This window comes from Oncorhynchus masou, unplaced genomic scaffold (genome assembly GCF_036934945.1).
Source record: "Oncorhynchus masou masou isolate Uvic2021 unplaced genomic scaffold, UVic_Omas_1.1 unplaced_scaffold_105___fragment_2___debris, whole genome shotgun sequence".
Classification (NCBI taxonomy): domain Eukaryota; kingdom Metazoa; phylum Chordata; class Actinopteri; order Salmoniformes; family Salmonidae; genus Oncorhynchus; species Oncorhynchus masou.
The window spans coordinates 32,340-47,060 of record NW_027016593.1 but is presented as its reverse complement, the minus strand read 5'-3'; the positions used below and the strand labels follow the sequence as shown (position 1 = coordinate 47,060).

General features: G+C 44.0%; 1 protein-coding gene across 1 annotated transcript; it reads left to right on the top strand.

Moving 5' to 3' along the window:
* Positions 1-1,083: 1,083 nt before the first annotated feature.
* On the top strand, positions 1,084-11,406 carry LOC135538899 (insulin-like growth factor-binding protein 5). Its single transcript, XM_064964782.1, has 4 exons — positions 1,084-1,791; positions 10,380-10,603; positions 10,786-10,905; positions 11,093-11,406. Exons 1-4 carry the CDS (start codon positions 1,458-1,460, stop codon positions 11,225-11,227), a joined length of 813 nt encoding a protein of 270 aa, XP_064820854.1. The 5' UTR covers positions 1,084-1,457; the 3' UTR covers positions 11,228-11,406.
* Positions 11,407-14,721: the final 3,315 nt, after the last annotated feature.

Sequence of the window (14,721 nt, the reverse complement as noted above, 5' to 3'; positions counted from 1 at the left end):
CAATAAGCATCTGCATAAAAGGATCTGAGTCACTCTTCCACCTCCCTCTGAAAGTAACAGGCACATGTATGTGCCACGCACCCACCCACGCATGCATGCATGCACGCACACACATATTTAACACAGTCAGTTGGCTACCTTTGTATCAGAAATGGTGTCCAATGGAGAGGACAGGTGTAGGCTTTAGAGTGAAAAAGGAATCCACAACCAGCGTAATTTAAATACAAAACAGAGATCTTAGCATGGAAGGCAAGAGCAAAAGTCTCCTGGCATTGCCTGATACTGTACATGTACATGATACTGTTACTGTACATTCCCGAAGGCCTACTGATCTAAGTACAAACATAGTTTAAACAACAACATTCATATTAACACATTTTTACAGCATGTTTGGGAAATGAAATGTTAATAGATCATTCATACTGCATGACCCCACCACTGGTCCTCATAGCAAGTTTGATAGTGTGCAAGATAATGCTTTCAGTAGCCTATCAAACCAATACAGTGCTTGTATTGTCATTATAGGATCAGCCTATTCACATTATTCGTTTATGCAGAATGTAGTGACATTGATGGCTGTGACAGCTATTGGTTCTCACCCCGACATTGTAGCCAAAGTACTGTAGTTGATAGAAGCAGCCAAGTGCTCTATTCTCTCCATGATCATTCATTCCAGCAAGACCTTCATTCTGGCTCAAATGTTATTATGATCTAAGAAAACAGTTTTGCGCTTCACATGTGTAGGATTAAGTCAATCGATGTGCACCGCTTCATCTGTGAGACGAGGCGGAAAACATTTAGGGGTAGAAAGACGTGTGTGCTCGCCAAGCAGAAGCACGTATTCAGTACCCCTGGAATCTAATCATGCCTCCAGATTAAGTGTTTTTATTTACATGTGTTGATTAAGGTTGCGTTGGTGTCGTGTGTGCGCCCTCGCAGTTGGCACCACTTCAGCCTTTAGCGTGAAAGACTGATCCTATTGCTGAAAAAAGATTGGCCACTTGCCAAGACATGGAACAAGTGCGCCTCCCTTCCCTAGTTAGGCGTATTCATAGTTAGGGGTTTGGCCGATTTTAAAAAGGCAAGCCTGGTCCGAAGTTGATCAGTCTGCTCAGAAAACTTATCCGGAGGGAAAGTATTAGAATCGGTTTCAAAGGAGGAAAAATCCAGGTTTTGTGCAAAGAATTGCATTGCAACCAGAGAGGACATAACTTCTGTCAATTAAGAGAAACAATATTGCAACCTGAAGTGTAGTCTTTGGTGATATTTTTACTTCTGTGAATACTTTGATTTGTAAAGAATATATTTTTTCCGTTTATTTTGACTGAAGTGTGCTGAGAGCACTCTCTCCATTTGGATGCGGACTGGTTTTTAGCTTTATAAATTGGATAATTTAACGCACGGGCATTGCCTGTAAATTGTATTCACATTTGGTGTTTATCAATTGCAAGACGAATATGTTTCTCAGTTTTTGTCTACTGCTGACATTTGTCTTGGGGCTGACCGGGTCCTTTGGCTCATATGTACCATGCGAGCCGTGCGACCAGAAGGCGCTCTCTATGTGCCCCCCGGTCCCCGTCGGTTGTCAACTCGTGAAGGAGCCTGGCTGTGGTTGCTGCCTAACCTGTGCCCTATCAGAAGGTCAGGCGTGCGGTGTTTACACCGGAACATGCACCCATGGCTTGCGCTGCTTGCCGCGGAATGGAGAGGAGAAGCCCCTTCACGCGCTCCTTCATGGCAGGGGGGTGTGCACGAACGAGAAAGGATACAAACCGCTCCATCCACCCATAGGTAAGAAGACGCAGTGAATGCATGCGATTAGAGGAGCCACAGAAGATGGGGCTGTGTAAAATACAACAGCATGGTATTGTCGCAGGGTTGATTCAGCTATACTGGTCCGGCTAAATGGAATTGTAAATGTTTTCGTTACATTTTAACAGAACATTCCATTTGGTTCTTCCATGACCCCTCGCAAACGAACTTCTATGCTGTTTCGGGTTTTGTGAAGTCATAGTTTCACAGACAACTGTTGTGAGCATTTACATTAGCATACTGAAGTTTGGAATCCACATTTGAAATAACTGCCCAGGTAACGTTACATGAGCTGCTCTATACACTGTCTGATTTGTCAGTCTTATTACGGCAAGCTTTATTGTGAATCTGGGTTTTTATTCCACCGCAAAAATGTATCCGATTCATCACAGTGGCACAATAACCGCACGTGCGGGGAATAAATCCGTTATCGCGTAGCCTTCCATAGTAATAGCAAGTGTGATATATATGCAAATAGGCCTACTGGTGAGTGTTGTTAGTGTTGATCTTATCCGTGTGGGTATGTGCTTAAAATCAACATTCACAATAAGTTGCTGCTGGCGGACTTGTCAGTTTAGTTTTGTGTGAGTTTGTGTGCGCAGCAGTGGGCTGTGCTGCGCTCTGACTTGCAGTCGCTGTATAGTGTTCGTTATGGATACCGTATTGTAGACTGAAAGCGTTCTGCTGAATGCTTTTCGACAGGGCTGTCCCCCCACAGACACGTGCCTGTCTGGACGTACATTATTGTATGAGAACACATTGTAGCCTATGTGGAAATACGTAATTGCTGCTATTCTAATTAGTTAACACATCTCACTTTGTTGGACACCTGCATTTCTTGCAAACATATTTGCGGCCTTCACAGAATATCAATATTTTCCAACATATGGTAACCCATCCTATTATCTTCTGGGATACACCAGGAGGTGCGGTTTCTGCAGGTACCAGATTATATTTAAAACAGTCTCCGGCTCCAAGGGTTGTGTTCAATCTCAGTGCTATGCACTCTTGTTTTGTTATTGTCTTTTAAGACTTTACCTACCTTTAACTCTTTACGTAACCACCCCCGAATAAATAATTCAACGTAAATTGATCGCTAACCTTAACCATTCTGAATACATGCCTACATTTAAATGTTAGTTTCACTTTTGCCGAGTTTGACTGACAGCTAATATGACACCACATGGTGTAATTAAAACCTCAAACCATGGTTTAATTATGTTGCTGATGTTCCACCAAGGGTTGGCGTTGTATTGGGAGATTGGGGATTGGGTTGTAATATCCGGTCCTTCTTATAGTAATTGACTGAAGAGGCCTCTGATCCTGGAGCTACAGACCTTTTCAAAACTGATTTGAGGTTTAGTCCCTGTGGGTGGTGTTAAGAGTCGGATTATCACTTAAAGATTACATTTGATGGTGTGTGTGCATGAGTCTGTGCACACTTGTACATCTTGGATGTGATCTTGGATGTGTGTGCACAGTGGGGAAAGAGAAGTTAGGTTTGAATTAACCAAACGTCAACATTTAGAGGTCATAGATTGTATTATATTATTCATGATTTTGATTGTCACTTGTTACCAGATCATATCAGGCTAAATATGTTTTTTGGTGACAAACCAAATGTGATTAATGCCAGTGGTTTAGGCCTATTCTTTGGTTGGCCAGGTTGAAAGACTCAGGCTATGCTTTGAGTCTTTCAACCAAGCTGATGTACGAAGGGCTATATAAATACATTTGATTTGATTAGATTTTTGGATACAGCCTACATGTACTGTACCTCCCTTGGGGGACAATGCATGAAATCACAACAATGGATTTCAGCCCCTTCAAGAGGTCACCATTGTCTGTAGTACTGGCAGCAAGGCTATACATCCCACAAATACTTGCAGCAATAACTGAAATAAACCCAGTACATGTGTCTAGCAATAAGTATCACTCTGATCCAGGACATTGAATTCCAACACGCTCTCTATCTGAAGCCTGTGCATGTGTGCAAATGCAAACTTATGTCACTGAGTGGTAACAGGAGCTCGTCCGTCTTTCTGCCCCTGGCCAGACAGTGTGACCGCTCAGGCACAGTGCAGTGATTCAGCAGAACGGTTGCTCTTCTCTGAAAGGCCGTCCATCAAGGGCTCCTCTGATTGGACATGAGTCTTTAGTTTCCTGCCGTGTAGGGTTTCAACCTGCTATGATCAGCTGGCAAACACAGAGAGGACAGGCCAAGTGTCCAAAGACGGATCCTCAGGGGACCCAGTAGTTTCCATCTCTGGGCTGTATTCATGCAATTCTACCACGTCCTTGCAGAGAAAAAAGTCACTTTGGACCCAGTTGAACCCATCTACATATTATAAAGACAATGCATTTAAAGGGGGACTGCCACTTTAAATACCAGATCTGGATATGTTTCTTGAAAGAGATGGAATTACATTGAATTATCTCTGTATTTCTTTCTCACAAATGTCATGGGTATAACATTGTAATGCAATGTTGTCCAACTACACACTACCCTGTTATCTCTCTCGTATGTCTACAGAAGTCTGGTGTCACCCAGCATCTTTTGTTGACTGTGTTGCAAGGAAATTATGCTTAGCTCGGATGACTGGGCATAGGAGTTGGTTTGTGTTGCTGGCCACTCAGTTCACTGTGTTAGCCCAGAAGAATAAGAACCTGGAACGCATGCAAACATATATGACTACATGCTAACATATATGACTCCATGCTAACATATATGACTGTGCCAAAAGATATGAGTCTATGCCAACAGATATGAGTCTAAGCCAACAGATATGACTCCATGGCAACAGATATTACATCATGGCATAAGGCCTCTTGCTCTCTGAGCTTGTGAAATAGCTTTATGTTTGAACAGGTTTCCCTTTGCCAAGAAACAAGAAGATGATTAAAGAGATTGTATGAATCTAGAAAGCTTGACTTGCACACCAACATGCACACAGTACTCTATAAACATAGCATCAGCCAAAGCCCAAAAGAACAGAACAATTTAGAGTTCCGGGTTTATTTCTGTGCCCCAAGATAGTTTTTGTATGCCTATTTGGTGGTTCATTTACAAGTTTTAGTGCAATCACAAGCCAATGCAATGAAGCCCGTTTGTCACCTGTCTTTGTTACCACAATTTACAATGGCTATGGGACAAAATAAACACTGGCACCCCAAATGTGGTGCTAACTTGACAACTTAATGCATGCACCAAGTGATTTGTGGCTCTGTACTCTTCTTGAAAGGCCATAACTAGGGGGATGAGCAAGTATTATTTTTAAGATACAGCCCCAGCCATCTTAGGAAAACATTTTTACAGTAGCAGGGTCAACTTCAAGTATTTATTTTTTTCTGTGTTCTTGTCATAACCATCCTCCCTCATACAGCTCCTGGATGCTCCACACCAATTGTCCTCATGTGAATTGAACAGACAGACCAGCATGGGTTGGTTTTGGTTAGGGTTACACATTGCTACTGCGATGTTATATTCCCAAATACATCAGACAATCTCTCTTAACAAAGAGGCCAGTGACAATACACATTGGTGTGAGGCAACTTAGTTGGCCTATCTAATATAGATGGCATACTACTGTACAGTAGACTATTCGTCCTGCTCCAGTTCAACCAGAGATGGCCCCAGCTGTTTGATGGTTTAATGGCTAGGTCATAAGGAGAAGAACATTGCTGAGGGTGATTTTGCAACTCACTCACCCTGATCCCTCTCCTCACAGAAGTGGTTGTTGTTGTTGAATGCTAAATATAACCAACCTCATCAGATTCACATGAGAGAGTTTATCATGTACTCTTCTTCTGGTTTTCTAGAATGCTGTGCCATTTGACACATTTGTGTTCATCATGGGAAACCAATTGCCAGTGTAAGGTCTACTAACATGCTCTAGGACCAAGCAATGGCACTGTTCCCTTGCACAGTATTCAAGCTACAGAACTTATGTGGCAGTTTGCACGCTTGAATGAGTTTTTCCGGTGAAGTTTTACAGCAATCAGTCTGACACCATTGCATGCTGGTGGTAGGAGCTATTGGAGGATGGGCTCATTGCGATGGCTGGAATGGAATCAATGGAACACAGTCAAACATGTTGTTTCCATATGTTTGATGTGTTAGATACCGTTCCATTCATTCCATTCTAGAATTTGCTTGTTGGTGTGCAAGTCAAGCTTTCTAGATTCATACAATCTCTTTAATCATCTTCTTCGTCTTCCTATAGCTCCTCCCAACAGCCTCCACTGGCTGACACTTACATCAGGGTTGTGCCCAGTAAAGAACGCTTTGCAAAGGACAGCAAAAAGTATTGTGTCGGAAAAGTATTACCTTTCTGTTTCACTCCATTTCAATACATTTTTTTCCCTACTGGACATGACCCAGGACAGCACAAGAATAGTATCACTTACCACAGAAGAACCTAACTCATTGAAAGTCACTGTCAGGAGCTCAACAAAAGAATCCTGTCTCAAGTTTCTATTCTGAATGAGAACAACAGATGTCCTAATCTCTAGTCTACAGATTTGGTGCCAGTTTCAGCTCCAAAATGCGGATTTTGTCATAGTCACCCTAATGTCTCTGGCCTGAGTGTATGGAGAAGAGCTTTGGACGGTGGATGAGGAGGTTCCGTGTAAGCCAAAATAGCATCCTCTTCCACCAGGGAGTCTACATTTCGTCACACCCTGGCAATTGTGTTGTGTTGACGGTGACCCAGAAAGGCAGCGTCCGAGTGGCTTGTAAAAAAAATAAAATAAAAATGATGTGGAATGAGATCTCAGACCCCAATTAGGCTTTGCATACGAGAGCAGTGGCATGTAGCATCACGAAGGGGTTCTTTCAACTGCTGTCGTACATTTATTTGATATCAACAGAGACATGTTTTCGGTACAGAAGTTGCAAGAGGGGCAGTGAGGTGCCCTACTTGGAAGGGACTCCCATCACCACGGAACAAGTGTTGCTTGAATTTGTAATCCCTCAATTGTTCCTGCTGCTATTTTTAACTCTGAATCAAAAAGCAGGAAACGTTTTGATTGCACTGTACATATTTGTTGTTCATAGTACCTTGGGAAAAGTTGCTGATTAAGTTAGAATTCAGTTTCAGGAGAGACTCCCATGGTACGGACCATTTATATCGATGTGGCTGTAGTGGAGCAGGTCGAAAGTTTCGAGTTCCTTGGTGTCCACACCACCAACAAACTATCATGGTCCAAACACACCAAGACAGTTGTGAAGAGGGCACAACAACACCTCTTCCCCCTCAGGAGACTGAAAAGATTTGGCATGGGTCCCCAGATCCTCAAAAAGTTATACAGCTGCACCATCGAGAGCATCCTGACCGATTGCATCACCGCCTGGTATGGCAACTGTTTGGCATCCGAGCGTATTTCGCTACAGAGGGTAGTGTGTATGGCCCAGTACATCACCAGGGCCAAGCTTCCTGCCATTCAGAACCTATATACTAGGCAAGTCATAGACTGTTCTCTCTGCAAGCGGTACCGAAGCGCCAAGTCAGGGTCCAAAAGGCTTCTTATCAGATTCAAATCAGGTAGTAACCATCTAAAGGTGTCAATAAAGTGAATTGAAATGAAGTTAAACATGGCTATGATTTGACTATCCACCAGCACTTACATTGGAACTATCTCAGCATCATTTTGAGTTGATGATGTCACAGGACTAATGTTCTTTTAAATTTGTCCGCCTGCTTCCCATCCGAAACAGGTTGGGACAGTTTGTGCAGATATTATGATGACATTAGGTGACACGTTTGTTTGTTTTGGTCTACAGCAAGAGTTATTTCAGCTGTTCGTGCACACCAAAAAAAATGTATTTTAGGCAAGCTTCAGTTGGTAGCTGAAGTCTACACCCCTTCGTCCGTGATTGGTCAACAGTAGGGATTCTTCAGAGAAGTTGTCATTCAAAAAGAGACGACTCATTTTCATGCTAATTTTTTCACTTGAGAAATACTGCAACAAACATTTTAGTTAGATGTAAAATTATGAGACTTAAATCTTCTCAGTAGAAACGTCAACATTAAAGACAGATATCGTGACTTATCTTAGATTAAGTCTGACTATTTTAAGGAAGTGAATACTGGCTACGGCGTCTCAATATGGAAAAACAGTGCTATTGCCGCTTTTTTCGTGTTTTTGAATCAAACTGAAGCATGCTTTACACTGTATTGGGAAATGCAGAGGTTGAGTTGTGCCCCAACGAGTAAGCATTTTGCAAGGCCATTCGATGTGGAATTGAATGTGCTCCAATGGCTTTACATTTTGTTTAGATCCCTACACAATGAATGCTGTTGGTCTGGATCACCTACCTCTAATTGAATGACTGAAGGCAGTGTTTCATTCTGGTCCAAGGGCTTTCCATATCTCCTTCTCTGTGCTACAGTGGTAGGGGTATCAGGCCATGGATTCTGTCCAGAAGCTTTGAAATATTAAGCAGTGGAATAAGACTGGGGGAGTCATGGTTGGCCAGTGTTGTGGCTTAAAGATAATGACAGAGGACTTCCTGCTCCATTATCACTATCTCACCGCATACACCCCCCGTCCTCTGGATTAACAGCACCTCTACTCAAGACCTAGGATCTTGTAAAGGTGTAATTTCAGAGGGTGTTCTGTGCTATCAACATTGATTAGGATACACTCAGTGGTGTAAGGTGTGTGAGCCAATGAGAATTTAAGCATCTCATTGTTGTGGCGCATTTTCTGCCCAAAGTTGTATGACTGTGAATTCATAACGACCTGTTAGAGAGAAAAACAACTGAAAGAAGAGTGGCTTGTCTTTCATGCTTAGGCTTCCTGGCTGCAAGAAATTTGGGATATTCGTGAAGCATAATTGCCCTGCACACGTGTTAATTTTTAAACAGAGGCATATCAGTTGCACATTGTTTGCCTGTCTCGTTCCTCTTGTCTTAATGAAAACTTTAGCGCAAGCAGTGGGAGAGATACCAATACCTCTTCAGCCGGTGCTGAGTGGAGGTGGCTGCACATGACTGTGCTGTCTTGGCTGGAGGCCAGCATCTTGGCAGTGTTTCAGTACTTAAACACAGGCCTGCTAAGCCTCTTTTACAAGCTGGGGACCATAAGCATGGAAAAACTTCATTTTTTGAGAGAGAGATACCCTGTTGTCTGCAAACATACTGTCTCCATGTCTTTGAATTGCGGCACAGCTTGTGAATTGGAAGTGTAACAACATTGTATTTGATGTTCTAAAATAATGGCACATTTGGAAGATGCTCAAATGTCTTGAAATCAGTATCACAAGTGTCTCCCATGCTGCATTTAAAATAGGCCTATGATGTAGTGTGTGTTTTATTTGTAAAATGGAAGTGGGGGATGTGTTCTCGTGTTTGTGGTAAGTCAATTCCCAGTAATACACCTCTCAGTGGTGCCATGCCTGTCCTTTTTTCCAAGGTGTCCATGTAAATCCAGTCCAGTGGTGCCTATACTTAAGATAACATTGAAATGTGGTTTGTTTTAATCATTTTTAATCATCCCCTTCTTCAGCTATCTGTCAATGTCCCATGATTGTCTCTCCCCAACAATACTTGGCACATTCACTCTGGCCCAGAATTCCAACCACGCCCTTCCCCATGGCCACCGCTGCACCCACCCGCGGGTTTCCTCACTGGATAAATATAACCCCCGTCGTCTACAGGCACTGCGGCCACTCGCCAGTTGGGGCCTGGCAAAATCCCATGACAGCCTTTGGGGCCTTGTGTGCTTACGATAGAGTAAGCACAAGCAGGAGAGGAGCGCTCATCTCTGTGGCCTCAGGCAGGCTAGGGCTCTTGACTTATGGGGGCTGAGCCCTGAGGAGGGACCTGGGGAGAGGGGATAAGGGATCAGGAGCCCAAATCTCTAGCCTGGGGAGACCTCAATATGTACCTCTAGGACTGTAGGTACCTCTGGGGGGTAGGATGGGGTAGGGGGAGAGCAGTGGCCTTTCTTCCTGGCTTCAGTTCTGTTCTTGATATGAAATGATACAGTACATTCAGACTAGGATGTGTCCACCTCTGCCTTAGGCTTCAGTTGCCATGGCTCCTCGGTTACCATGACATCAACGTCTCCAAGTATGATCTGTGAGAGATGTGAAGTCTTTGATTAGACCCAATTATTTTTGTCTTTGCATGGACTTGCCAGATACTGTAAGTATGTATTACTAAAATAGCTTATGATCAACCTAATAAGCCACTGTGTCACGCACAAAAAAACTCCACATATATCTCCTTAATATGATGTAGAAGAGACTGAGCTAAGATTTTGTATTTTTCAGTCAGCATTCAGACTTGTTTAACCAGACTTACTTTCTTTGCTTTGACCTCCATTAGTAGATGCTGGATTTGATGTTTTTGTATGGTGGGGGCTGGGATGAAGTAGTGGTAGAGGTAGTTAATCAGCTGTCGATCCTTGATCCTGCCCCCTCCTTTGTAAACAAATGGGAAAGCAACATTTGTTGGCCCAAACCCTGGGAAAAGCATCTAGTAGTCCATATTTTGGGCAATAATAACTTTTTGAACATTTTAGGTGATGTGACAAGTATGCTGTGTCTTTCCCCTGTGTAGATCATGAGTCTCTGGAACACGAGGACACCCTGACGACTGAGATCACAGAGGACCAACTGCAGCCCGCCAAAGTGCCGCTCCTCCCCAAGCAGGATCTCATCAACAGTAAGAAGATCCAGGCAATGCGCAAGGACAAGGAGCGCAAGCGGGCACAGGCCAAACTGCGCTCTATTGGCCCCATGGACTACTCCCCACTACCCATTGACAAGCACGAGCCAGAGTTTGTGAGTACAAGAGTGGAGAGAAGGAAAGAGGGGAGCTAATGTTGAAGCTGTGCTGATGCTGATGTTGTTAGTGTGAAAACATATCCAACTCTGATCCTAGGAGAGCTGACTGAGTGCAGGATTTTGTTCCAACTATGGTGCCAGCACTGGGTGCTAATGTTAGTTGTGCCATTCCTCCACAGGGTCCTTGCAGGAGGAAGCTGGATGGGATCATCCAGGGAATGAAGGACACATCCCGTGTCATGGCCCTGTCCCTGTACCTTCCCAACTGTGACAGGAAGGGCTTCTTCAAACGCAAACAGGTGAGCCCTATGTCATCATCCTTATACATGGTTTAACACATAAGTAATACATATTAATAATATTTATTGCTTACACTGTCTCTCTCTCTCTCTCTCTCTCTCTCTCTCTCTCTCTCTCTCTCTCTCTCTCTCTCTCTCTCTCTCTCTCTCTTTGCCACCTGTCGTTGCACATCGATTGTCTCCACAGTGCAAGCCCTCTCGTGGCAGGAAGCGAGGCATCTGCTGGTGTGTAGACAAGTACGGCTCGCAGGTTCCCGGCACAGACTACAGCGGGGGGGACATCCAGTGCAAGGACCTAGAGAGCAGCAGCATCAACGAGTGAATAGGCGGCTCCGCCCCCACCCCGATCACCTGACCCAGGGCCTCACCTCCTCCTTTCCCTCCCACCTGTCTGCTTCGCCCTCCAGTCACTTTTTGAGATTTTCAAGACGAAAAAAAAAGACAACTAAACAAATCAAATGAATGAACGAAAGGACAGGCTTGAAAAAAGGACACCTGAAATCTTTTTTATTTTTTGGACCGTGCGCTCATCTCTTAAAAGACGGAACCCAGCAGGTTTTAAGCCCTTGTTTGACCCTCGGGCCCCTCCCCCACTAAGAGCTGGGCTCGGGCCCCTCCCCCACTAAGAGCTGGGCTCGGGCCCCTCCCCCACTAAGAGCTGGGCTCGGGCCCTTCCCCCACTAAGAGCTGGGCTCTGGCCCCTCCCCCGCTAAGAGGTGGGAGCCTCACTAACGATTCATGAAAATATATACTTGTATTGATATATTTTTATAGAAACACCAAACTTTGTATCATTTAAAGCTAACATAAAATGGATGAAAAAATGAATAGAAGTCACTTTGATTATAAACAGGACTGTTTTGATCTTTCACATCTATTGCTATTGAGGTGTCAGAGGAGATAGCTGGACCTTCTATTGAGGTGTCAGAGGAGATAGTTGGACCTTCTATTGAGGTGTCAGAGGAGATAGCTGGACCTTCTATTGAGGTGTCAGAGGAGATAGTTGGACCTTCTATTGAGGTGTCAGAGGAGATAGCTGGACCTTCTAATGAGGTGTCAGAGGAGATAGTTGGGCCTTCTATTGAGGTGTCAGAGGAGATAGCTGGACCTTCTATTGAGGTGTCAGAGGAGGAGGAGGTAGCTGGACCTTCTATTGAGGTGTCAGAGGAGATAGCTGGACCTTCTATTGAGGTGTCAGAGGAGATAGCTGGACCTTCTATTGAGGTGTCAGAGGAGGAGGAGGTAGCTGGACCTTCTATTGAGGTGTCAGAGGAGATAGCTGGACCTTCTATTGAGGTGTCAGAGGAGATAGCTGGACCTTCTATTGAGGTGTCAGAGGAGATAGCTGGACCTTCTATTGAGGTGTCAGAGGAGATAGCCGGACCTTCTATTGAGGTGTCAGAGGAGGAGGAGGTAGCTGGACCTTCTATTGAGGTGTCAGATGAGATAGCTGGACCTTCTATTGAGGTGTCAGAGGAGGAGGAGGTAGCTGGACCTTCTATTGAGGTGTCAGAGGAGATAGCTGGACCTTCTATTGAGGTGTCAGAGGAGATAGTTGGACCTTCTATTGAGGTGTCAGAGGAGATAGCTGGACCTTCTATTGAGGTGTCAGAGGAGATAGTTGGACCTTCTATTGAGGTGTCAGAGGAGATAGCTGGACCTTCTATTGAGGTGTCAGAGGAGGAGGAGGTAGCTGGACCTTCTATTGAGGTGTCAGAGGAGATAGCTGGACCTTCTATTGAGGTGTCAGAGGAGATAGCTGGACCTTCTATTGAGGTGTCAGAGGAGGAGGAGGTAGCTGGACCTTCTATTGAGGTGTCAGAGGAGATAGCTGGACCTTCTATTGAGGTGTCAGAGGAGATAGCTGGACCTTCTATTGAGGTGTCAGAGGAGATAGCTGGACCTTCTATTGAGGTGTCAGAGGAGATAGCTGGACCTTCTATTGAGGTGTCAGAGGAGATAGCTGGACCTTCTATTGAGGTGTCAGAGGAGATAGCTGGACCTTCTATTGAGATGTCAGAGGAGATAGCTGTTCCTTCTATTAAGGTGTCAAAGAAGGTAGCTGGACCTTTTATTGAGGTGTCAGAGAAGATAGCTGGACTTTCTATTAAGGTGTCAGATGACATAGCTGGACCTGCTATTGAGGTGTCAGAGAGGATAGCTGGACCTTCTATTGGTGTCAGAGGAGATAGCTGGACCTTCTATTGGTGTCAGAGGAGATAGCTGGACCTTCTATTTAGGTGTCAGAGGAGATAGTGGGACCTTCTATTGGTGTCAGAGGAGATAGCTGGACCTTCTATTGAGGTGTCAGAGAGGATAGCTGGACCGTCTATTGGTGTCAGAGGAGATAGCTGGACCTTCTATTTAGGTGTCAGAGGAGATAGTGGGACCTTCTATTGGTGTCAGAGGAGATAGCTGGACCTTCTATTTAGGTGTCAGAGGAGATAGCGGGACCTTCTATCGAGGTGTCAGAGACAATAGCTGAACCATCTATTGACAGAAGAAAAACTGGAGAGGGTCTTTCTGATACAGTTGATTCTATCTGGTATTTGGTTCTGTCAGAGCACTTTTGAATAAGGGAACCTGCTTGGATATGTGTTACTTCACTCATTTTGTGGGAGCATGTATGTGTGTGCGTGCGTATGTGTGAAAGAGAAAGGGAGTGAGCATAACACAAGAATGACCTTTTTTTCCTCTCGCTCGCTCTCTTTTCTTTTTTTTTACAACAACAACATTTATGGCTGGTGCTTGAAGTAGTCTTGAGGATGGCTTTCTCCCACTAGGCTATGTAAAACTAGGTCTATGGGAGATGGAGAAAGTTCGACACAATAATCAGATCATTACAGACAAACCTATGTTAGTGGCTCACTGACTCTGCATCTAGCCTGACATGCCAACTGTGCCTATTGTTACCATACACTGCCATGCAGGGCAACACAGAAGTTATCGGAGAACGCTGCCCCCTACTGGTGAAGGGAAAACTGCCACAAAGTGCTCATACTGTCATCTGATGTGAGCTCTGCTTGGCCCAACAACCGGGACTTAAAGAATAGTGGAATGAACCTTACAGTCCCACAATAACTAGTCAACAGTAATTCTTTGTTTTGCTAAAGTATGGGCAAAAATTGTAAGTACAAGGATTAAGCATGTTGCGGACTTGTATTCACCAGTGAGGTTAGCTGTTTTTTTTGTCTCAGTTGCTCGAGGGTGTTAGTCTTGTGTGGTTTTGTTGTACTGTTGTGAAGTAGTAACCGCCCACTTTTGAGCCGTGTTCCTTAACCAACGGGCCTGCTACCATAGTCACCACGGCTACAGTGGAACCTTGGTGTATTACTTTCGACTATAAATTAACTCATGTTTTCTTTTTTTAACTAAAGAAATACAATGTATTGTTGCTTGGGAAAAAGATGTGTGTATTTTAGCCTGTGAACAATTTGAATGGTTCCATGATGCCTGGCCATCCTTATTTGAATATGAGACAGTCAAAAAAAGCTATATCCCACCTATTTTCTTCCCCCTTTGGCTTGCATGCCACCCCTCCTCGACAACTTGTTTTATATACAACACAACATTACTTGCATTCGAAATGGTGAGCAGTTTTCCTTTTATTTTTATTATTATTATTATTATTATTATTATTTTACCTTTATTTCAACAAGGAACACAGACTGAGACCAAGGACTCTGTTAGAGCTGGGCCCTGCATATACATGTTTACACATACAGTTTAAGTACAATGATTAAGAAACTACACAAGACAAACAAAACGATCACAGATAACCCAAAATACAGCAGCAGATTGTTACATTGACACACA